At 49.7% G+C, this 19,911-nt stretch overlaps 1 protein-coding gene across 1 annotated transcript; it reads right to left on the minus strand.

Moving 5' to 3' along the window:
• Nucleotides 1–18,586: 18,586 nt before the first annotated feature.
• Nucleotides 18,587–19,462, minus strand: LOC123065004 (17.5 kDa class II heat shock protein). Its single transcript, XM_044488379.1, has one exon. The coding sequence runs from the start codon at nucleotides 19,304–19,306 to the stop codon at nucleotides 18,818–18,820; it is 489 nt and encodes a 162-aa protein (XP_044344314.1). The 5' UTR covers nucleotides 19,307–19,462; the 3' UTR covers nucleotides 18,587–18,817.
• Nucleotides 19,463–19,911: the final 449 nt, after the last annotated feature.

Raw genomic sequence — 19,911 nt, forward strand, 5'->3', positions numbered from 1 at the left:
AGCATCAGGGGCTACTGTCTATGCGGTACCATTTTATACATATTAAAATTCTTACCTCAAAGCCTGTTAGAAGGCTGTTGCAGGCTACGGTCAGCCAGCTCTTGGCGAGCTGCACCTTCTGGATCACCGCACTCATAACAGTGTGGTGTTCCTCTTCGATGGAGGCGCCATTGAGCGCCTCCAGCAAGCTATCCGGCGCCTCCGGTTGGACGGAGGCTGCCGGCGTCACGGTCTTGCCCTTCTTGCGAAGGGGTCGCCCGCCGGACTCCGGAGCCACTGTGGGTTCCGGGGCTGAGTCCGGTGCAATGTCCGGGAGGTTGTCCTGCGACACCTCTGGGGCCCTCTCCTCCTGGTGGATCCCTTCCTGGGATCCCACCTCGGCATCGTCTGCGTCATGGGGGTGGAGGCAGTCGTAAGAGAATCCATATCCGATGCACCTAAGGTCCCGCTCGATGAAGCGGGAAGATCATCCTTAGGCGGACTGCAGGGTTGTATGAGGCATTAGAAAGACATTAGGTGGCAAAAAATATAAACCTTGAAGTTATTCGGGAGTCCGGATACTTACAATCTCGCCAGGGGCTTGGCCCTTGGAGGCCAGTCCTCGTCGTCATCACTGGCGTTGGCGGAGCAGTCTGGGGGAAGAGTTTTTCCCTTCTTGGACCCTTCGGCCTCCCTTGTTGGAGAGGCCTTCCTTTTCTTCCCTCACCCCACTTGGGGAGAGGCTTTCTTCTCCTCCTCGCCTTGGTTGGAGGAGTCACCCTCGGATTCATCATCCGATAGCACCTAAAAACGGGAACTCTTCAGAGTCCCCGTGGCCTTCCTCTTGGCCTTCTTCTCCAGCACCACGTGGGGTGCCGGAGCCAGCAGCCCCGTTAGGCGGCCGTCCGCTGGGTCCTCTGGCAATGGGGCCAGACAGATAGTCCGTTCGGCCTTCGCCAGCCAGTCCTGTCAAAGGTAAAGGGAGTTTAGATCCCGCATAGAGTCAAACTATGGAAAACAAGTGGCAAAATCACTTACCTCGTCAGTTGGACGCTGCGAGCGAAATCCACGATCTTCGGTAGCAGATGCGGGAGCCTCGGCGCCTTTGAACAGCACCTTCCAGACATCTTCGTACGTAGTGTCGAAGAGCCCGCTCAGAGTCTGGTGCTGCACCGGATAGAACTCCCACATGTTGAAACCCCGTCATTGGCACGGGAGAATCCGGCGGATGAGCATGACCTGGACTACGTTGACAAGCTTGAGTTTCTTGTCCACCAGCTCCTGGATACAGACTTGGAGTCCGGTCAGCTCCTCCGAATCCCCCCAGATCTGGCCACTCTCTTTCCAGGAGGTGAGCCGTGTAGGGATACCGGATCTGAATTCGGGGGCCGCTTAATGGTTTCCACGAAAGTGCCCTCCAGCCACGTAACGTGGGACATCCTGCCCACCATGGTGCCTCCGCACTCCGCTTGGCTGCCCTTCACGACCTTCGGCTTGACACTGAAGGTCTTGAGCCACAAGCCGAAGTGGGGCTGGATGCAGAGGAAGACCTTGCACACGACGATAAACGCCGAGATGTTGAGGATGAAATTCGGGGCCAGATCATGGAAATCTAGGCTGTAGTTGAACATGATCCCCCGGACAAAGGGATGAAGTGGGAAGCCCAGTCCACGGAGGAAATGGGGAAGAAACACTACCCTCTCATGGGGCCTGGGGTGGGGATGAGCTCTCCCTCGTCGGGGAGCCGGTGCGCGATGTCGCTGGACAAGTATCCAGCGTCGCGCAGCTTCTGGATCTGCCCCTCCATGATGTAGGAGGCCATCCACTTGCCTCCCGCTCCAGACATAGTCGGAGAAGGTTGAGGTGAGAAGTGCGGACTTGGGCGCTGGAGCTCGAGTTCGCAGGAGATGGATAAGCCAAGGAGGAAGAAGGCGCAGGTAAAAGGGTTGGATCTTTATTCCCTTATATGGGCGGACAAAAACATGTGTCCCACCGGCCTGGTAAAACTCGCTTATCTCCCAAGCGTCACAATCAATGGCGCGGTTGGGCTACCCACGTCCGCATTGATGGGAATCCCGGAATAGGGGGAACACGATCTCTGCTTCGACAAGACGTGCCAAGGAAACCATTTCGCTAAATGCGCGGAGGTGAAACAATAAAAACAATTTGAGTAAAGGCTTGGTAACGGCGTGACGCCACGCCACAGGATATGTCAGCAGATTGAACTTGTGTAATATTATTCTCTCTATGGTGGTACGTGGAATTTATTTTGCAGAGCCGGACACTATCCTGGTGTTCACAATCTTCTATAAATTATTCGGAGGAAGAACCTGCCTTGCAATGCCGAAGACAACATGCACGCCGGACTCGTCGTCACTGAAGCCTGGTTCAGGGGCTACTGAGGAAGTTCCGAACTAGGAGGTGTCCGGATAGCCGAACTATCATCATCGGCCGGACTCCAAGACTATGAAGATACAAGATTGAAGACTTCGTCCTGTGTCCGGATGGGACTTTCCTTGGCATGGAAGGCAAGCTTGGCGATACGGATATGTAGATTTCCTACCATTGTAACCGACACTATGTAACCCTAGCCCTCTCCGGTGTCTATATAAACCGGATGGCTTTAGTTCATAGGACGAACAACAATCATACCATAGGCTAGCTTCTAGGGTTTAGCCTCCTTGATCTCGTGGTAGATCCACTCTTGTAACACACATCATCAATATTAATCAAGCAGGACATAGGGTTTTACCTCCATCAAGAGGGCCTGAACCTGGGTAAAACATCGTGTCCCTTGTCTCCTGTTACCATCCGCCTAGACGCATAGTTCGGGACCCCCTACCCGAGATCCGCCGGTTTTGACACCGACAGCAGGGCTCTATGTCCTGCCCGCCGAGACATTCAAAAATCTCCAAGTGCCATACAACCAGCTTCAGCCAACCAAGCCTTTCTCAGGAGTCACAGATGGTTCCACCGTCCCGATGGGGCAGGTCCTCCTTCCTGTCACCTTCGGGAAGCGCGACAACTACCGCACTGAGCTCATTGACTTCGACATCGCGCACATCCGCCTGTCGTACAATGCCATCCTCGGGTACCCAGCTCTGGCCAAGTTCATGGCCGTGACTCATCATGGTTACAATGTCCTCAAGATGCCAGGAAGCGGTGGAGTCATCACAGTGCCTTGTGAAGAGAGAGACACAGTGTGTTCTCTGGAGCGTGCCTTTCAAGCCACATCAATTGAAGACCCAGATCACAGGAGCGGAGGGCTTCCCGAGGCAGTCCCTAAGAGGAAGAAGGCGTCGCCTGGTCAGAATCCTCGGGAGGCAAGCCCCTTAGAGTCTGCGCCCGTTCCAAGGGCGCCTCCTTCTGTCGCATAGGAAGGCACGCCCGACGCCCTCCTCAAGCAAGGCTCGGGGGCTCTCTCCTGGAGGGCCATCAACTTTGCTAAGATCACGAGGGAGGCACTCGGGCACCACTTGGAGGCGTGTTTCAAAGCACGTTTCCCTCAGGCAGGAGCAAGGCAAGGAGGGCCAAACCCTCAAGAGTTCGTCAGCGAAATCATTCAAGAGCTGCTGGAATCAAGAGTCATCAGTGGCAGCCGCCGCTTACCCGTCGTAGCTCCCCATCCGGGCGAGGATGGTGGGCTGTGCGTTTGCATCGACATACCATGGCTCAAGCGAGCTGCCTCTCAGGAGCGCCGCTGGCCCTCGCACGTGGGACGCTGCGAGGGTCCACCCCACAGCTATGTCCGCATGCCTTACGGCTCGACGAATGCAGCTACTGTGCGCCAGTGCCTCATGAGGAGCATCCTGGAGGCCCGGGCGGCCAGGCGTTCTGTAGTCCTCGCGGAGATGGAGATGGTCCGCGAGGAGCCACCAGCGCCTCCGGAGCATCCCGAGGCTCCTGGGCCTGGGGGCTCGTGAAGATTGGCTTCCGCAGCACACGACGTCGCTACTTCAGCATCCCTTCGTCTTCAACACCATTAGGTGACATCTTTCGAGTCTCATTTCTTCAGCTGGGAGCGCCCTCAGGGCTGCATCATTCCCAGGCCGCGTGGGTCCGTCCCTGCTGCATGTATCCCTTTTCGTTCATGTTTTTAGCTTGCTTTGTTGGGGGCGCCCCTCGGGCTGCATTATCCCCAAGTCGCTCGGGCCCGACCCAGCAATATTCGCCTTTCTCTGCGCCTATCTAAATGGATTTGCTCCCTCGTGCTTAGTATGCTTGACCTGATTGCCCGCTCGATTGACACCAACTTATGGAGTTGCTCCTTAACGGCACGACGCCTGCGCATGGGTCCGTCCCTGCAACGTCGATAAACCTGAGCGGATGAGCTCTGGCCGCGGCAGCCCCGCAAGGCGCCACCTCACCAGGCCCTCAGTGCCCTCATCACCCTTCCAGAGCAACCAATAGCTGGCTGGAAATTGTAACAGCGGCGCTCGTTTTCCTTGTGGTGGGCCCGCAGGATATCTCTAAGGGGCAACGTTGGGGGAGGCCTTCGCGGTGTCTCCTTCCCTCTTGACCGCGCGAACCACTTGCACGTTAAAGGGGGGTACCTGAGCATCACGACTCATGGACTCTTACTGGCTCTCCAGCCCTCACCTCCTGGCCTTGTCCACGGCATCGCGACCTGGCATACCAGCGATGGTTGAGCTTGCTCGAGGGCCGGGACCCGAGGACGTAGAGCAAGAAGGGGAGTAAAGGCAAGAGGGAGGAGGCTCGCGAGGACCTCGCCAGGCAACTCCTCAGCTGCCGACGCACGAACATGGCGCCGCGCCAAGAAGATGCTTCAGGCTCTCGACATAAGTCATCCTCCGGAGCTACTAACCATCGCAACACCGACCTTGCACCTAATGCAGCTCCGTGTTGGCAACGTTGCGCTCCTTTCTCGCCGAACGATGGATGCTTGAGCGCTAAAGGGGACCTCCTGAGCATCGCGACTCAGGGGCTCTTACTGGACCTCGGGCCACTCACCTCCTGGCCTTGACCATGGCATCGCGACCTGGCATACCAGCGACGGCTGAAGCTTACCTTGGGATCGGGATCTGTCGGCGCAGAGCATCGAGCCCTCGCGAGGTTCAAAATGAGGAACTAAGCTAAGGCGGGACAAGCATCTCACTCTGCTTCACGATAAGGATCATATTAACAAGAGGAACTATAGGCACCTTACAAGCCCCCACGGGGTGTGTTCTTGGCTCCTCGCAGTGACAAAAGATGTGTATCCTAAGGAGTCCTAACTACAGGGACCATGACGGTGGACGCCATCATCAACAGTGGGCCGCGCAAGGCCAGCGCCAACCTCATCTGGATCAACCGGGTCGACCGCCGGGCGCGCCGGCCCTGCTTCGGGCATGGCGCGAGCTCTGGGGCTCGTAGCTGTCGTCGCTTGTCGCCGGGGTCAGGAAGAATCCGGAAGAGTCGCTGGACCCTCTAGTGCGCCCGCTACCATCTGAGGAGCTGCTGGAAGGGCGGGCGGTAGGCTTGGTCCTCGCCGCTCCAGAGCTTCGGCCGCTGCCTCTGGGGCAGCATTCCAACCGACGGCCATCTCCGTCGAAGACCTTGAAGAGCACCAAGGAGGCGCCATCGTAATCCAGGTGGATCACGAGGGCCCCCTCCGATTGGCAGACCCGGGCGATCTCGCCCCAGCCCCGGGTCATGAAGACCTTGCCTGGAGCGACGACCTCGACGTCCGCTTCGGTCGCAGGAGTCCGGTAGTCGGCGTGCTGCAGCCAGAGCCTGAAAGGCCCCCTGGGCGGAATCTCGAAGGCGAAGGAAGGAGGAAGACGAATCCAAGATCGAGGATGCATGGCGGTGTGAAGCACGAGCTCACGGGAGGAGGCCTCGACGTGAACCCCGGGAGGAACGACGCGCACCACCGTGATCCGCCGACGGTGACGGCGCCTCTGGCGGTGCAGCTCGGCGCCTGTGCCTTCGGGATCCTCGATCCGGGTGTACAAGGGCAATGGGAATCCATGAGGTGGCCGCTCGAACCATGGCCTCGACACCTCCTGCCGGTCATCCCCCTCTCTGCGACGAGGGACGAGCCATTTCTTCGGCGGAAGCGTGGAAGGACCCTCTTGGGGGGTTTTCCCCCTCTCCTTGGCAGAAAACCGTCGGATCGGTGCCATTGGCGTATGGAGGAGAAAGGGCGGAGAAGAAGGCGGAGAACAGCAGAAGAGGGTGGACTGGAGAGGCTGTCGCTGTTCCGTACATATAGTCGGAGGAGGCCAACCGTCGGCCTCCATGATCACAGGTAATCACGACCCGTTTTTGCATGCAGGGACTTGTCAATTCGTGCAGTTGCCGAGGCATCGTGGGGAAGCGGGGACGCCCACGTCCAATCAACCGCCACACGGCGCCCAAGGCTGCAGGCTGTTGGGGGCCGTGGCGCTTCGCACTTGCCCCCTCGCTTCTCAGCTAAGCCAAGTCCAGGCGCACCTTGGGCCCGGGGGCTACTGTCGGCGTTCTGGGAATGGGGGTACCCAGACTTGCCTGCCTGCGGCCTACGGCGTGGCTCAAGGGGTGGCCCAGTGCGGCCCATCTTCGTCAACACGAGCTCAAGACCCTCGCGAGGGGCCAAGCCTCGCGGGGCGGACGACAGGAAGCTTCCTCAGGCACGGCCTCGTCGGGCTGGCTCGCGAGGAGGCAGAGAGATCAAGGCGGGGTACCTCACGAGGTGCCCGTGACGCAATCCATGACGACCCAAGCCAGGCGGGCGCCAGACGGGCGCCGGCCTGCGCAGAGTCCTTGTTTCCTCTTTGGTGCAAAGGCAAGAGTATCAAGCAAAGGCAACCATTTTGATGCAACAAGACCAAGACCAGTAGAACGGCAGGATGGAGGTCATCGTGGAGCCCAAGCCGGCGTCACCACCAGAGCCTTTGGCAGGCGAGGACCGACTTTAGTCAGGATAAGTGTACTAGATGTTCCCCTTCAAAATGGTCAATGTTTGGCGCCCTTCCCGCTCAATATTTGGGCAGAGGCCCAGGGCCTCCGCCTATAAATAGGACTAGCCACCCCCAGGGTAGAAGACGAGACCGGACAGCGGGGGCATCTGGAGATCGATCAGAGAGATCGAGCAGTAGAACCCTAGCCAGAACCACCAACACAAAAACACCCCTCGCGAGGCAGTTCTTCCTTGTATTGTTCATCATCCGCCCCTAAGGCAATCCACCACACCACAAACTAGAGTAGGGTATTACACCACAATGGTGGCCCGAACTAGTATAAACCTCGTGTCCGTTGTGTTGTTCTTCGTGTAGCTTTAGATCCTTGCAAGGCGACGAGACGCAGGTAGGTAGGAGGTGCAATCTCCGCGTGCACCCCAGAGTTCGAACCTAGGGGGTCTTCCGGAACCCGAAATCCGACAGGTGGACTAAAGACGTGTCTTATTTATAACACTATGAACCCCCATATGTCAATACGCTGCGATTTTTCAATCACAGATCGAACATGCACGTTAATGCATGCGCACCCAGCAAAATGAACCATTAACGAAACTATTCTCTTTGGAAGATGTTTCTTACTATCGATGTAATATAACATAGCTAGTCGGGTACTTGTCTGTTCAAGCAACTATGACCCCTACGCCTGAAATCCATGCATACTCCAGTTTTACATTACCGAGCGGGTCTTCAGAAACACTCCGGACTGTCGGGTCCGGAGGCTGAAGCGAAAAGGTCTGCCATGACAAATGATTTACAATCTGGCTAGGGACAATACTTGTCCTTTGAAGTACATAGTCATTTTGACTTAAACACTTCCTCTTCTATGCCATCCAATAGGTTGTCTAGCTTACAATTCTGTTGGGAATACTTGCCCACTAACTCTACCTGGTCATATACTAGACTAACTGGAATTTATTTTCCATCAGACCCTACATGTCTGACCCGGGCCATATGGTTCGGATCGAGCTTGGTGTACCGTGTCTTCACCATGGCCCAAGCCTCCCTTGCACCTTCTCGACAGACTGATATTTTCCATAGTCGGAACCACCGCCGCGCTCCCTTGCATAGCTATACAAGCTCCTCCATATTTGCTAGTAGGGAGGCGGATGGCCACAAGGCCTTGGCCACACTCCGCATCACCTGTCGAACTTGCTCGTGCAGTTGCGAAAGCTCTTGTAGAAAATCGCTTGAGGATCCGGGCATCTCCTCTCCAGGACGGCCAGTCAGCATACCTACACACATAACTCTGTTAGTCCATTTCTTCGCCGAACTTTATAAAAGTTTGTTCGAGCACATACTAAAAATGCCGCGTCGAAGCCTTTTATTTTCCTTCACGGAGTTAGCTAGCTGGGCCCGAACATCTTTCAATTCTACGCCCAGCTGGGTATTGGCAGCTAGGAGATCGTTTTTCTACTGCCTGACCCATGTAAGTATACGCTCACCAGCGTCTTGATGCTTTTGAGCTCTCTGTTCATCCTCTTGTAGGATCTCCAGATTCACTCCGGGATTATCTGCGGAATCTGTTATCAGATCTGCAACATGTAAACACTGCTGGTATATGTGATTACGTTTTTTCTCGATAGAGAGAAACATTACCAGTTGAGGCCTTTTTGGATTCCTCTAGTTTGGCAGTTGTGGCCCTTAGCTGGGTTTGACACTTCCCTAGCTCTTGAGACAGCAGGTTCTTCTTCTCTGTGAGAACCTATTCGGACAATGATCATTAAATCAGTTGTACCAACTGTTTCAAGTCTCAGGGGCTACTGATATACATAATTATCAAATTTTACTTACCCGTATATCTTTCAAATACTGGTCGGTGGCTCTAGCAAGCCCATCTCGAGAAGCTCAGATGTACGCATCACCCGAGTTGAAGGCATTGAAAGCCTCTTCAGAAAAACCAGGGTCGTGGAGCGCGGCCTGCCGACGCTGATGATTCATGGCGCTCTCCATTTCAGAATTTGTAGCGGATATTCTATACAAATCCTCTATATGAGGACTATCCGGTGTCGCCCCCGTGTTAACCTCCGCCCTCAAGACCGGTTCTGGAATCTAGCTAGTGGAGGCATGACGGGCAGGATCCCCGGACATAGTCCGGCGGATGTTCTTTCTGTCAAGACACAATGGATAGTGTCATACTTTAAGATGACAGCCACGGAGCACGTTTAAAACCATACCTCTTTGATGACGGCTCAGCCGCGTTTCTATTCGCCTTCCTTTTTGGAAGCCTACCTGGCTTAGGCACTCCTTGTTGGTGAGTTGCCTCGGGTTCGGTGTGGCACACCAACCGTCTTCCCACTAAAAGCATAAGAATTTGCGGTGGGTAAGGCGGAAAGAGTGAATCCTTTTCGGAAGATAGGTCTCCTGTTTACTTACATGTGATACAGGGAGGACGCCAGGATAGTCGGTGATGATGGCCACTTCGGTGCCATCATAGCTCGCCTGGTAAAACACCCCTTCGACAAGCTCCACGAATATATCCGGATCCTCTTCGAATCCGGGGTCAAGGGCCATGTTGTGGTCCTCCGGGTGTGGAGTCGGGCTGTGGATCTCCCTGGTAAATTTCCGCCATTCCTATTATAGATGGACGGAGTAAATATTTATGATAAAGGACTGGGGAATGAATAGAGTGGAGTAAGGGATAGCAGCTCACCCAGCTGGGAGGGTTGTACATGGAAAATCCGTCCCGTGGCTTAATGCGGATGAACTCCTCTTCTCCTCCTTTGTATAAATCGGACAGTATTTTCACTAGCGCGGTGGTGGAGTCCGGACCTTTCTGACTGCAGCGGGTGGCATCGTCTTCTCCCTTGAAGTGCCACATGGTACGCCCTCGGTATTGGAGTGGTTGTACCCCCCCCCCCCCCGCATTATTCATATTGTCGTAACCTCGATTATTTTCAATTTGGATTGAGCAAGCGTCTGTATCTTGCTCATCAATCGAAGGACCTCTCTGCTATCTTCCTCCTTGGGGCTCCGGGGACGCCAGCTGCGGAGCTTCTTCAACGGAGCATTTGTAAACTCAGGAAGACCCATTCAAACTGGGTCGGGAAGGGAGACGCCCTCTATATAAAACCACTCGGAAGGCCATTCTTCGGATGCCTTCTTCGGTGTACCGGATAGGTATCCGGTCCCAGCGATGCGCCATATCTCGGCTCCGTCCACTTGGAATATTGATCCCTCTTGATTACGAGGGACAAGGCAGAACAACTTCTTCCATAGCTCAAAATGGGCTTCACAACCCAAAAATAGCTCGCAAAGAGCGACGTAACCTGCGATATGCAGGATGGAGGCTGGGGTGAAATTGTGCAGCTGGTGGCCATAGTACTCCAGGAGCCCGCAGAGGAACGGATGAATTGGAAATCTAACACCCCTCAGCAAGTCAGGGACAAGGCACACATGCTCCCCCCTGGATGGATTGGGAACATTCTCCGCTTGCTCCCCGCCATCATAAGAAGCCAATCCGGCTCGGACGGGGACTAGGTATGCAGGAGGGAGAAACCCCTGGGTCTCCAACTTCACCAATTGACCATGGGATACGGTACACTTCTCCCAATTGCCTGGCTTGACGCTATGGGGGCAGGAGGAGGAGCTGCGAGCACTGGCCATGATGGAGTGGTTTTTTGCGGGTGCGCTCTGATGATTCCTCGCTGAGGGAATATGGTGTGGATTCGATCTGAAGATCCCCATCTCTTTAAATAGACGATTTACTTACATGGTTAGGGTGGCAAGTGTAAAAACGCCTCGACTTCTCACATTCGCTCGACATGTGGAAGATGGAATTATTGGAGTACAGAAGCCGATGATGTGTAACATTAAATGAGGAGCCGAACACTGCTCTTTACAACAGGTTCTTGGAGAATTCGGAGAAGGAAACCGCCTTGCAATGCCGAAGACAATCTGCGCGTCGGACTCATCGTCATTGAAGCCTGGTTTGGGAGCTACTAAGGAAGTCCTCGATTAGGGGGTTCTCGGACAGCCGGACTATATATGTTGTCCGTACTATTGGGCTATGAACGTACAAGATAGAAGACTTCGTCCCGTGTCCGGGTGGGACTCTCCTTTGCGTGGAAGGCAAGCTTGGCGATTCGTATGTGTAGATTCCCTTCTCTGTAACCAACCTGATATAACCCTAACCCCCTCCAGTGTCTATATAAACCGGAGGGTTTAGTCCGTAGGAAAACAACAATCATAATCATAGGCTAGCTTCTAGGGTTAGCCTCTACGATCTCGTGGTAGATCAACTCTTGTAATAGTCATATCATCAAGATGAATCAAGCAGGAAGTAGGGTATTACCTCCATAGAGAGGGCCCGAACCTGGTAAACATTGTGTCCCCCCCTCCTGTTACCATTAGCCTTAGACGCACAGTTCGGGACCCCCTACCCGAGATCCGCCGGTTTTGACACCGACAGTCGTCGATCATCGGGAAGATCCACCAAAGTCCACACTTTGTTCTCATACATGGATCCTATCTCAGATTTCATGGCCTCAAGCCATTTATCTGAATCTAGGCTCATCATAGCTTCTTCATAGTTCGTCGGTTCATCATGGTCAAGTAACATGACCTCCAGAACAGGATGATCGTGCTCTGCCAGACCTACAAGGTTCTGTAGCAACTTGATATGTAGTTTCATGATCTTTATCATTAGCTTCTTCTCCAGTTGGTGTAGGCATCACGGGAACTGATTTCTTGGATGAGCTACTTTCAAAATTGAGTACAGGTACAATTACCTCATCAAGTTCTACTTTCCTCCCACTCACTTCTTTCGAGAGAAACTCCTTCTCTAGAAAGGTTCCGTTCGTAGCCACAAAAATCTTGCCTTCGGACTTGTGGTAGAAGGTGTACCCAATTGTTTCTTTAGGGTAACCTATGAAGACACATTTCTCTGATTTGGGTTCGAGCTTATCAGGCTGAAGCTTTTTCACATAAGCATCGCATCCCCAAACTTTCAGAAAGACATCTTAGGTTTGTTGCCAAACCACAGTTCATACGGTGTCGTCTCAATGGATTTTGACAGGGCCCTGTTTAAAGTGAACGCAGTTGTCTCTAATGCATAACCCCAAAACCATAGTGGTAAATCGGTAAGAGACATCATAGATCGCACCATATCCAATAAAGCGCAGTTACGATGTTCAGACACACCATTACGCTATGGTGTTCCAGGTGGCGTGAGTTGTGAAACTATTCCACATTGTTTTAAATGAAGGCCAAACTCGTAACTTAAATATTCTCCTCCACGATCAGATCGTAGAAACTTTATTATCTTGTTACGATGATTTTCCACTTCACTCTGAAATTCTTTGAACTTTTCAAATGTTTCAGACTTGTGTTACATTAAGTGGATATACCCATATCTGCTCAAATCATCTGTGAAGGTCAGAAAATAACGATACCCGCCATGAACATCAACACTCATTGGACCGCATACATCGGTACGTATTATTTTCAGTAAGTCACTAGCTCGTTCCATTATTCCGGAGAATGGAGTTTTAGTCATCTTGCCCATAAGGCACGGTTCGCAAGTATCAAATGATTCATAATCAAGTGATTCCAAAAGTCTAACTTTATGGAGTTTCTTCATGCGCTTTACACCAATATGACCCAAATGGCAATGCCACAAATAAATTGCACTATCATTATCAACTTTGCATCTTTTGGCATCAATATTATGAATATGTGTATCATCACGATCAAGATTTAACAGAAATAGACCACTCTTTAAGGGTGCATGACCATAAAAGATATTACTCATATAAATAGAACAACAATTATTTTCCGATTTAAATGAATAACCGTCTCCCACTAAACAAGATCCAGATATAATGTTCATGCTCAACGCTAGCACCAAATAACATTTATTCAGGTCTAAAACTAATCCTGAAGGTAGATGTAGAGGTAGCGTGCCGACGGCAATCACATCAACCTTGGAACCATTTCCGATGCGCATCGTCACCTCGTCCTTAGCCAATCTTCGTTTAATCCGTAGTCCCTGCTTCGAGTTACAAATATGAGCAACCGAACCGGTAACAAATACCCATGCACTACTACGAGAATTAGTAAGGTGCACATCAATAACATGTATATCAAATATACCTTTGTTCACCTTGCCATCCTTCTTATCCGCCAAATACTTGGGGCAGTTCCGCTTCCAGTGACCAGTTCCTTTGTAGTAGAAGCACTCAGTTTCAGGCTTGGGTCCAAATTTGGGTTTCTTCCTGGGAGTGAAAACTTTCTTGTCAGTCTTTATGAAGTTCCCCTTCTTTTTACCCTTGCCTTTCTTCTTGAAACTAGTGGTCTTGTTAACCATCAACACTTGATGCTCCTTCTTGATTTCTACCTCTGCGGCTTTTAGCATCGCGAGAGCTCGGGAATAGTCTTTTCCATCCCTTGCATATTGTAGTTCATCACCAAGCCTTTGTAGCTTGGTGGCAGTGATTGAAGAACTCTGTCAATGACACAATCATCTGGAAGATTAACTCCCAGCTGAGTCAAGTGATTATGGTACCCAGACATTCTGAGTATGTACTCACTGACAAAACTGTTCTCCTCCATCTTGGAACTATAGAACTTGTTGGAGACTTCATATCTCTCAACTCGGGCATTTGCTTGAAATATTAACTTCAATTCCTGGAACATCTCATATGGTCCATGACGTTCAAAACGTCTTTGAAGTCCCGATTTTAAGCCGTAAATCATGGCACACTAAACTATCGAGTAGTCATCAGCTTTGCTCTGCCAGACATTCTTAACGTCATCAGTAGCATCTGCTGTAGGCCTGGCACCCAGCGGTGCTTCCAGGACGTAATTCTTCTATGCAGCAATGAGGATAATCCTCAAGTTATGGACCCAGTCCATGTAGTTGCTGCCATCATCTTTAAACTTAGCTTTCTCAAGAACACATTAAAATTCAAAGGAACGGTAGCACGGGCCATTGATCTACAACATAGATATGCAAAAACAATCAGGACTAAGTTCATGATAAGTTAAGTTCAATTAATCAAATTACTTAAGAAATCCCACTTAGATAGACATCCCTCTAGTCTTCTAAATGATACGTGATCCAAATCAACTAAACCATGTCCGATCATCATGTGAGATGGAGTAGTATTCAATGGTGAACATCACTATGTTGATCATATCTACTGTATGATTCGCGTTCGACCTTCCGGTCTCCAGTGTTCTGAGGCCATATCTGTATATGCTAGGCTCGTCATGTTTAACCTAAGTATTCCGCGTGTGCAAATCTGGCTTGCACCCGTTGTATTTGAACGTAGAGCCTATCACACCCGATCATCACGTGGTGTCTCAGCACGAAGAACTTTCGCAACGGTGCATACTCGGGGAGAACACTTATACCTTGAAATTTAGTAAGGGATCATCTTATAATGCTACCGCCATACTTAACGCGGTTGATGTAGTCGAACATCTTCTCGAATCAACCGATCAAGTACCGAACGTACGACACCTCCGAGTTCTGCACACGTTCAGCTCGATGACGTCCCTCGAACTCTTTATCCAGCAGAGTGTCGATGGAGTCGTTGAGTTCCGTCAGCACAATGGCGTGATGACGGTGTTGGTGATGTGATCCGCGCAGGGCTTCGCCTAAGAACTATGATGATACTATCGGAGTAGTAAATGACGGAGGGGGGGCACCGCACATGGCTAAGATAATAATTGTTGTGCTTTGGGGTGCCCTACCCCCGTATATAAAGGAGGAGGGGAGGAGGAGGCCGTCCTAGAGGGACGTGCCATGGGGGGGGGGCTACTACTCCCAGTCCTAGTAGGATTCCCCTTACCTTTTCCGAAGTGGCAAAGAGGGAAAGGGAGGGGGAGTAGGAGAGGGAAATGGGGGCGCCGCCTCCTCCCCTAGTCCAATTCGAACTCCCATGGGGGGGCACCCCTTATGGGCTGTACCCTCTCTCTCCCGTGGCCCATGTAGGCCCATTACTTCCCCGGGGGGTTCCGGTAACCTCCCGGTACTCCAGAAAACATCCGAAATTTCCTGAAACTATTTTGGTGTCCGAATGTAACCTTTCAATATATCAATCTTTACCTCTCGACCATTTTGAGACTCCTCGTCATGCCCATGATCTCATCCAGGACCCTGAACAACCATCGGTCACCAAAACACATAACTCATATAATACCAATCGTCATCGAACGTTAAGCATGCGGACCCTACGGGTTCGAGAACTATATAGACATGACCGAGACACCTCTCCTGTCAATAACCAATAGCGGAACCTAGATGCTCATATTGGTTCCCACATATTCTATGAAGATCTTTATTGGTCGAACCGCAATGTCAACATAGCTATTCCCTTTTTCATCGTTATGTTACTTGCTTGAGATTCGATCGTCGGTATCTCTATACCTAGTTCAATATCGTTACCGGCAAGTCTATTTACTCGTTGCGTAGTGCATCATCTCGTAACTAACTCATTAATCACATTGCTTACAAGGCTTTATATGATGTGCATTACCGAGAGGGCCCAGAGATACCTCTCCGATACTCGGAGTGACAAATCCTAATCTCGATCTATGCCAACCCATCAAACACCTTTAGAGATACATGTAGGGTATCTTTATAATCACCCAGCTACGTTGTGACGTTTCATAGCACACAAGGCATTCCTCCGGTGTCCGGGAGTTGCATAATCTCATAGTCGGATGAATATATATTTGACACGAAGAAAGCAGTAGCAATAAAACTGAACGATTATTATGCTAAGCTAATGGATTGGTCTTGTCCATCACATCATTCCACTAATGATAGATCCCTTTATCAAATGACAACTCATGTTCATGGCTAGGAAATTTAACCATCTTTGAGCAACGAGCTAGTCTAGTAGAGGCACACTAGGGACATGTATTTTTGTCTATGTATTCATACATGTATCAAGGTTCCGATTAATATAATTCTAGCATGAATAATAAATATTTATCATGAATAAGGGAATATAAAATAATAACTTTATTATTGCCTCTAGGGCATATTTCCTTCACACACATGGAATTCTCTACAAAACCGTGCCAAGTTTCTATGGTTACAATTGAGAGCGACTACTTCTGGCTCGAAAAGATTTCTCTTTAGTCGGTTTTCCCTCCACCATTTGATGTGCATCCAACGGGCCCATAACCTTCTTCTTCCTCCAGGCCCAATGCGATCACACACTGCAACCTTGCCGCCACCACCATCACCGGTCATTCCTCTAACACACCTCCACTTGAACCCTATAACCCGCCGCATCCTACGTGTACTCCGTCGACGATGCCATGACAATTTCCGTCGTCCCTGCCTCCGTCTAGGTCCTAGCTCTACATCTTGGAGACAGTCGCGACAGGCAGTACCACCTCCATCTCGGCCTTACCGTCGTCTCACCTACTTCTTAGTCACATGTTGAGTAACATGGCTGAAAATTCCAGTCAGCTAATAAATAGCAAACACAGTTATAGTTATAAGAAATTATTTCACTTATAAGGTGAAGGGTCTCAAAAGAATTTAATTACACCCTCGCTGTAAAATTTGTCGATCAGGTTGTTGACTCTTCCAAGGGTTGATTATGAACCAAAAGTTTCATATAGAAATAGGAGATTCAACCAAGAACCAAGAAAAAAGAGCATATAAGGAAGCTATCACACCGTACCTCTCCAGCTGAATTTTGGTTTTTGCACAAATTGTACAACTTCGGCCCTTTTGGGGAGATGTCAAATTACCAAGTCCCTCATTATATCCTTCGGCTTAGGACGCATACAAAACTATAGAGTTATATATGTTATGCAAAAAGGGAATAAATCAAATAAAGCCACTCGGGAAAAGGGCCATGAAAAGATTTCACGTCCACTAAGAAAAGGTAAATGAATTGAAACAATTTTCTGAAGGTACAACTTGCTATTAATAAGACCATTCTTGTTTCTATTAGCAGAGAAAAAAAGGTGACGTAGTTTGAGACTAAGCTCCAATTACAAAAGGCTTTGCTTTTTGTGGGAAGAGATGAAAAACCCATCAGTGGCCATCATATTGGACTACCCTAGCAAAAGCTAGGTCAGACATGCATAAGCTCCTTAATTCTGTAAATATCATTTTCAGTCCGGAGAAATACGTTTTGGCTCTCTGGTGTAGTGTAGGTGCAACTTATACGGGAAAATAGTAATTCCAAGAAAGATGAAGAAGTTCTGAAACATTTTCAGAAACAAACTTGACCTTCAATTGTATTCGTGTAAAAAGTTTTGTTAAGAAAAAACTCCCATAGCCTTTAGTGCAAAAAAAATCAAGGACTAAAAGCATGAATATTACCTTGTATATAGTGCTAATTTTTGTTCCACCTAGAATAGCATGAAAGTCATTCATTGAAAAAAACATAATTTTATAACTTTTTTCAGAATTGCTATTTTTCTTCCCATATAGGGTGCTCCTACACCCGAGAGCCAAAGGTGCTTGTCCCTGCTCTGGGGTGCAAGTGCACCTGATATGATGTTTTTAGTAATTCCAAAAAGAGTCAAAAAAACGATGAAACATTTTGGTAAACAAAGTTGACCTTCTATTGTATGAAAATATCAAATGAAGGCCCAGCTCCATGGGCCTTAATTGAAAACTATGAAATTCAGACTTTCTAGTTTTAAAAAATTATGAAAAAAATACACATATACCTAGAGACAAAGTGTACATGTGTGTAATTTTTCATGTCAAAATACGAGGGCTTCAGAAAGACAATTTTGTGCATTTTTAGCATATGTACTGTTGATCCTCAAAGTCTACAATTTTGTGCAGCTCGAATTTTAAGGCATTTCATCCTATAATTTTACACAGATACACATTATATCCTTGTAAACATGTATATTGAGTTTTATATTTTTTTTACTTTAAAAATTGATTTTTTTTAAAATTAAGCCCTCTATGGAATTCAGTCTGCAAAATGCCATACTCTGTTGTATTTGTGTAAAAACTTTGGCCAAGAAATGACTTTCATGAGAAATGACATTCACGGTATTTTTTTAGAAAAAAATCAACAATATATACAAGTCATCATTCACGTTTTTCATCGTCGGATTTATATTTTCCGAAGTTGATGGGACATTTTTTTCTTGGCATCACAGAAGGTCAAATTTGTTTTCAAAAATGTTTCAGAACTTTTTATGTTTTTTTGGAATTACTTCCAACATATGTGCTCACACCCGAGTACCATGGCATTTCCCAAGTTCTGTCGAGATAAAAGAGGTTTGTGCATAAAACACATCACTCTTTTAACCCCCACGCAATCATGGCTGCTTTATTTTTCGTTGTGTCAAAATAAATGTATTAGAAAATCAGTTCATAATACACTGAATCGGTTATCTCAAATATCCTCATACCTCGATCAATCGAATTTGGAGATTCTCACATGTTTCATTCAGGCAAAGCAGAATAACATTTCTGAATTCTCAATTCTAACTGGAATTTCCTTTTTCTATCCTCCCAAAAGGCAGATATTTGTTAAGATGAAAATGCCTAGACATCCAGGATTTTTCTCCCCGGTGAGAGAAGCACTTCAGAACTAGTTCGTTTTCCACCTAATCTGCTATTCCACATGTTCTGCTCTTATCCAGTTTTCCGTTAAGTTACAAACACAGCTTTCTGAATTTTCAGAACACTGAGAAGAAACGAACATCTTGGATTTTTCAATAGAAAATGTGGCCAAGAGAATCGCATGTTTTATTCAGGCGAAGCCGGAGATCATCCCCATTTCCATTAACGAAACATCAAACCATCACCAGTGCGCACGAATCGATACGACACACACTCTCTCTAGCAGACGAGATCAAAAGACAGAGAAACCATCACTCATCATCACAGGAAACTCAGTACCCACTCAGCCACTCAAACTCTGCTTCGATTCGACGCGCACACAATGCATACCAGCTCAGGCAACCTGGACCTGGATGGTCTTGGGCTTCTTGGGCTCGGGCGGCGGCAGCTTCTCGACGGTGACGGTCAGCACGCCGTCGCGGCACGCGGCGGAGATCTTCTCCATGTCGGCGTTCTCGGGGAGCACGAACTTGCGCATCAGCTTGCCCATGCGGCGCTCCATCCGCAGGTACTTGGCGTCCTCCTCCTCCTCCCTGCTCCGCTCGCCGCTGATCACCAGCACCCGCTCGTCCTCCACCTGCACCTTGATGTCGCCGGAACCCAGCCCCGGCATGTCCACCACGAACGCGTACGCGCCCGGCAGCTCCTTCACGTCCGCCGGGGTGGCCGCCATGGCGCGCGCATCCCGGACGTAGGCGCGCGTCGGGCCCTGCTTCTCGCCGCGGCCGGCACCGGCTCCGCCGGCCTCGCCATCTGGGATGTCCAGCAGGTGCTGGAGCGCCGTCATCATCGGGTTCTCCAAGCCGAACACCATGCCCGCCATTCTCGCTCGCTGATCTCGAGCTCGATCGATCTCGTCGGGTTGGATTGCTTGTTGAATCTTGTGGAATGCTTTGGTGGTGATGTGATGGCGAGGAGGAGGGAGTTTATGTAGGTCGCCGGAGGCGGGGAGTCTGGAAGGTGATGGAAACTTCTGAAAGGTGGTGGAACGAGCGCGGAGCAGTGGGGAGTCCTTCGACCGCTGATGGAGAAACTTCTAGAGGTTCGATGCGGTCGCTTGGGCCCCACATGTCATTCGGGGCAGGGCAGAGATATTTATTTTAGGAGAGAGATATATTTTTCTAGGATAAGGCATTGAGAGATTTTCGTTGTGAAAAAGACGCACACAGAGATTTTTTTAGGGCCAAAGGGAATGTTATTCACAATTAGTAAACGTTGCATGTGCATCACGCACGTGTTTTTTTAGCATTAGTACAGACACAAGCGTTCATATACACGCGCATACACTCATCCCTATGAGCACCTCCAAGAGACTGAGCCGGCATATCATCTTGAAATTTACGAAGTCACCGTAGACGCCTCGTCGTCGACGGGAACGTCTCTCCCACTGAAAGCGCATCGCTGGAAATCCTAAAATAAATTCAGGAA

The sequence above is a fragment of the Triticum aestivum genome, chromosome 3B, assembly GCF_018294505.1.
Source record: "Triticum aestivum cultivar Chinese Spring chromosome 3B, IWGSC CS RefSeq v2.1, whole genome shotgun sequence".
NCBI classification, from domain to species: Eukaryota; Viridiplantae; Streptophyta; class Magnoliopsida; order Poales; family Poaceae; genus Triticum; species Triticum aestivum.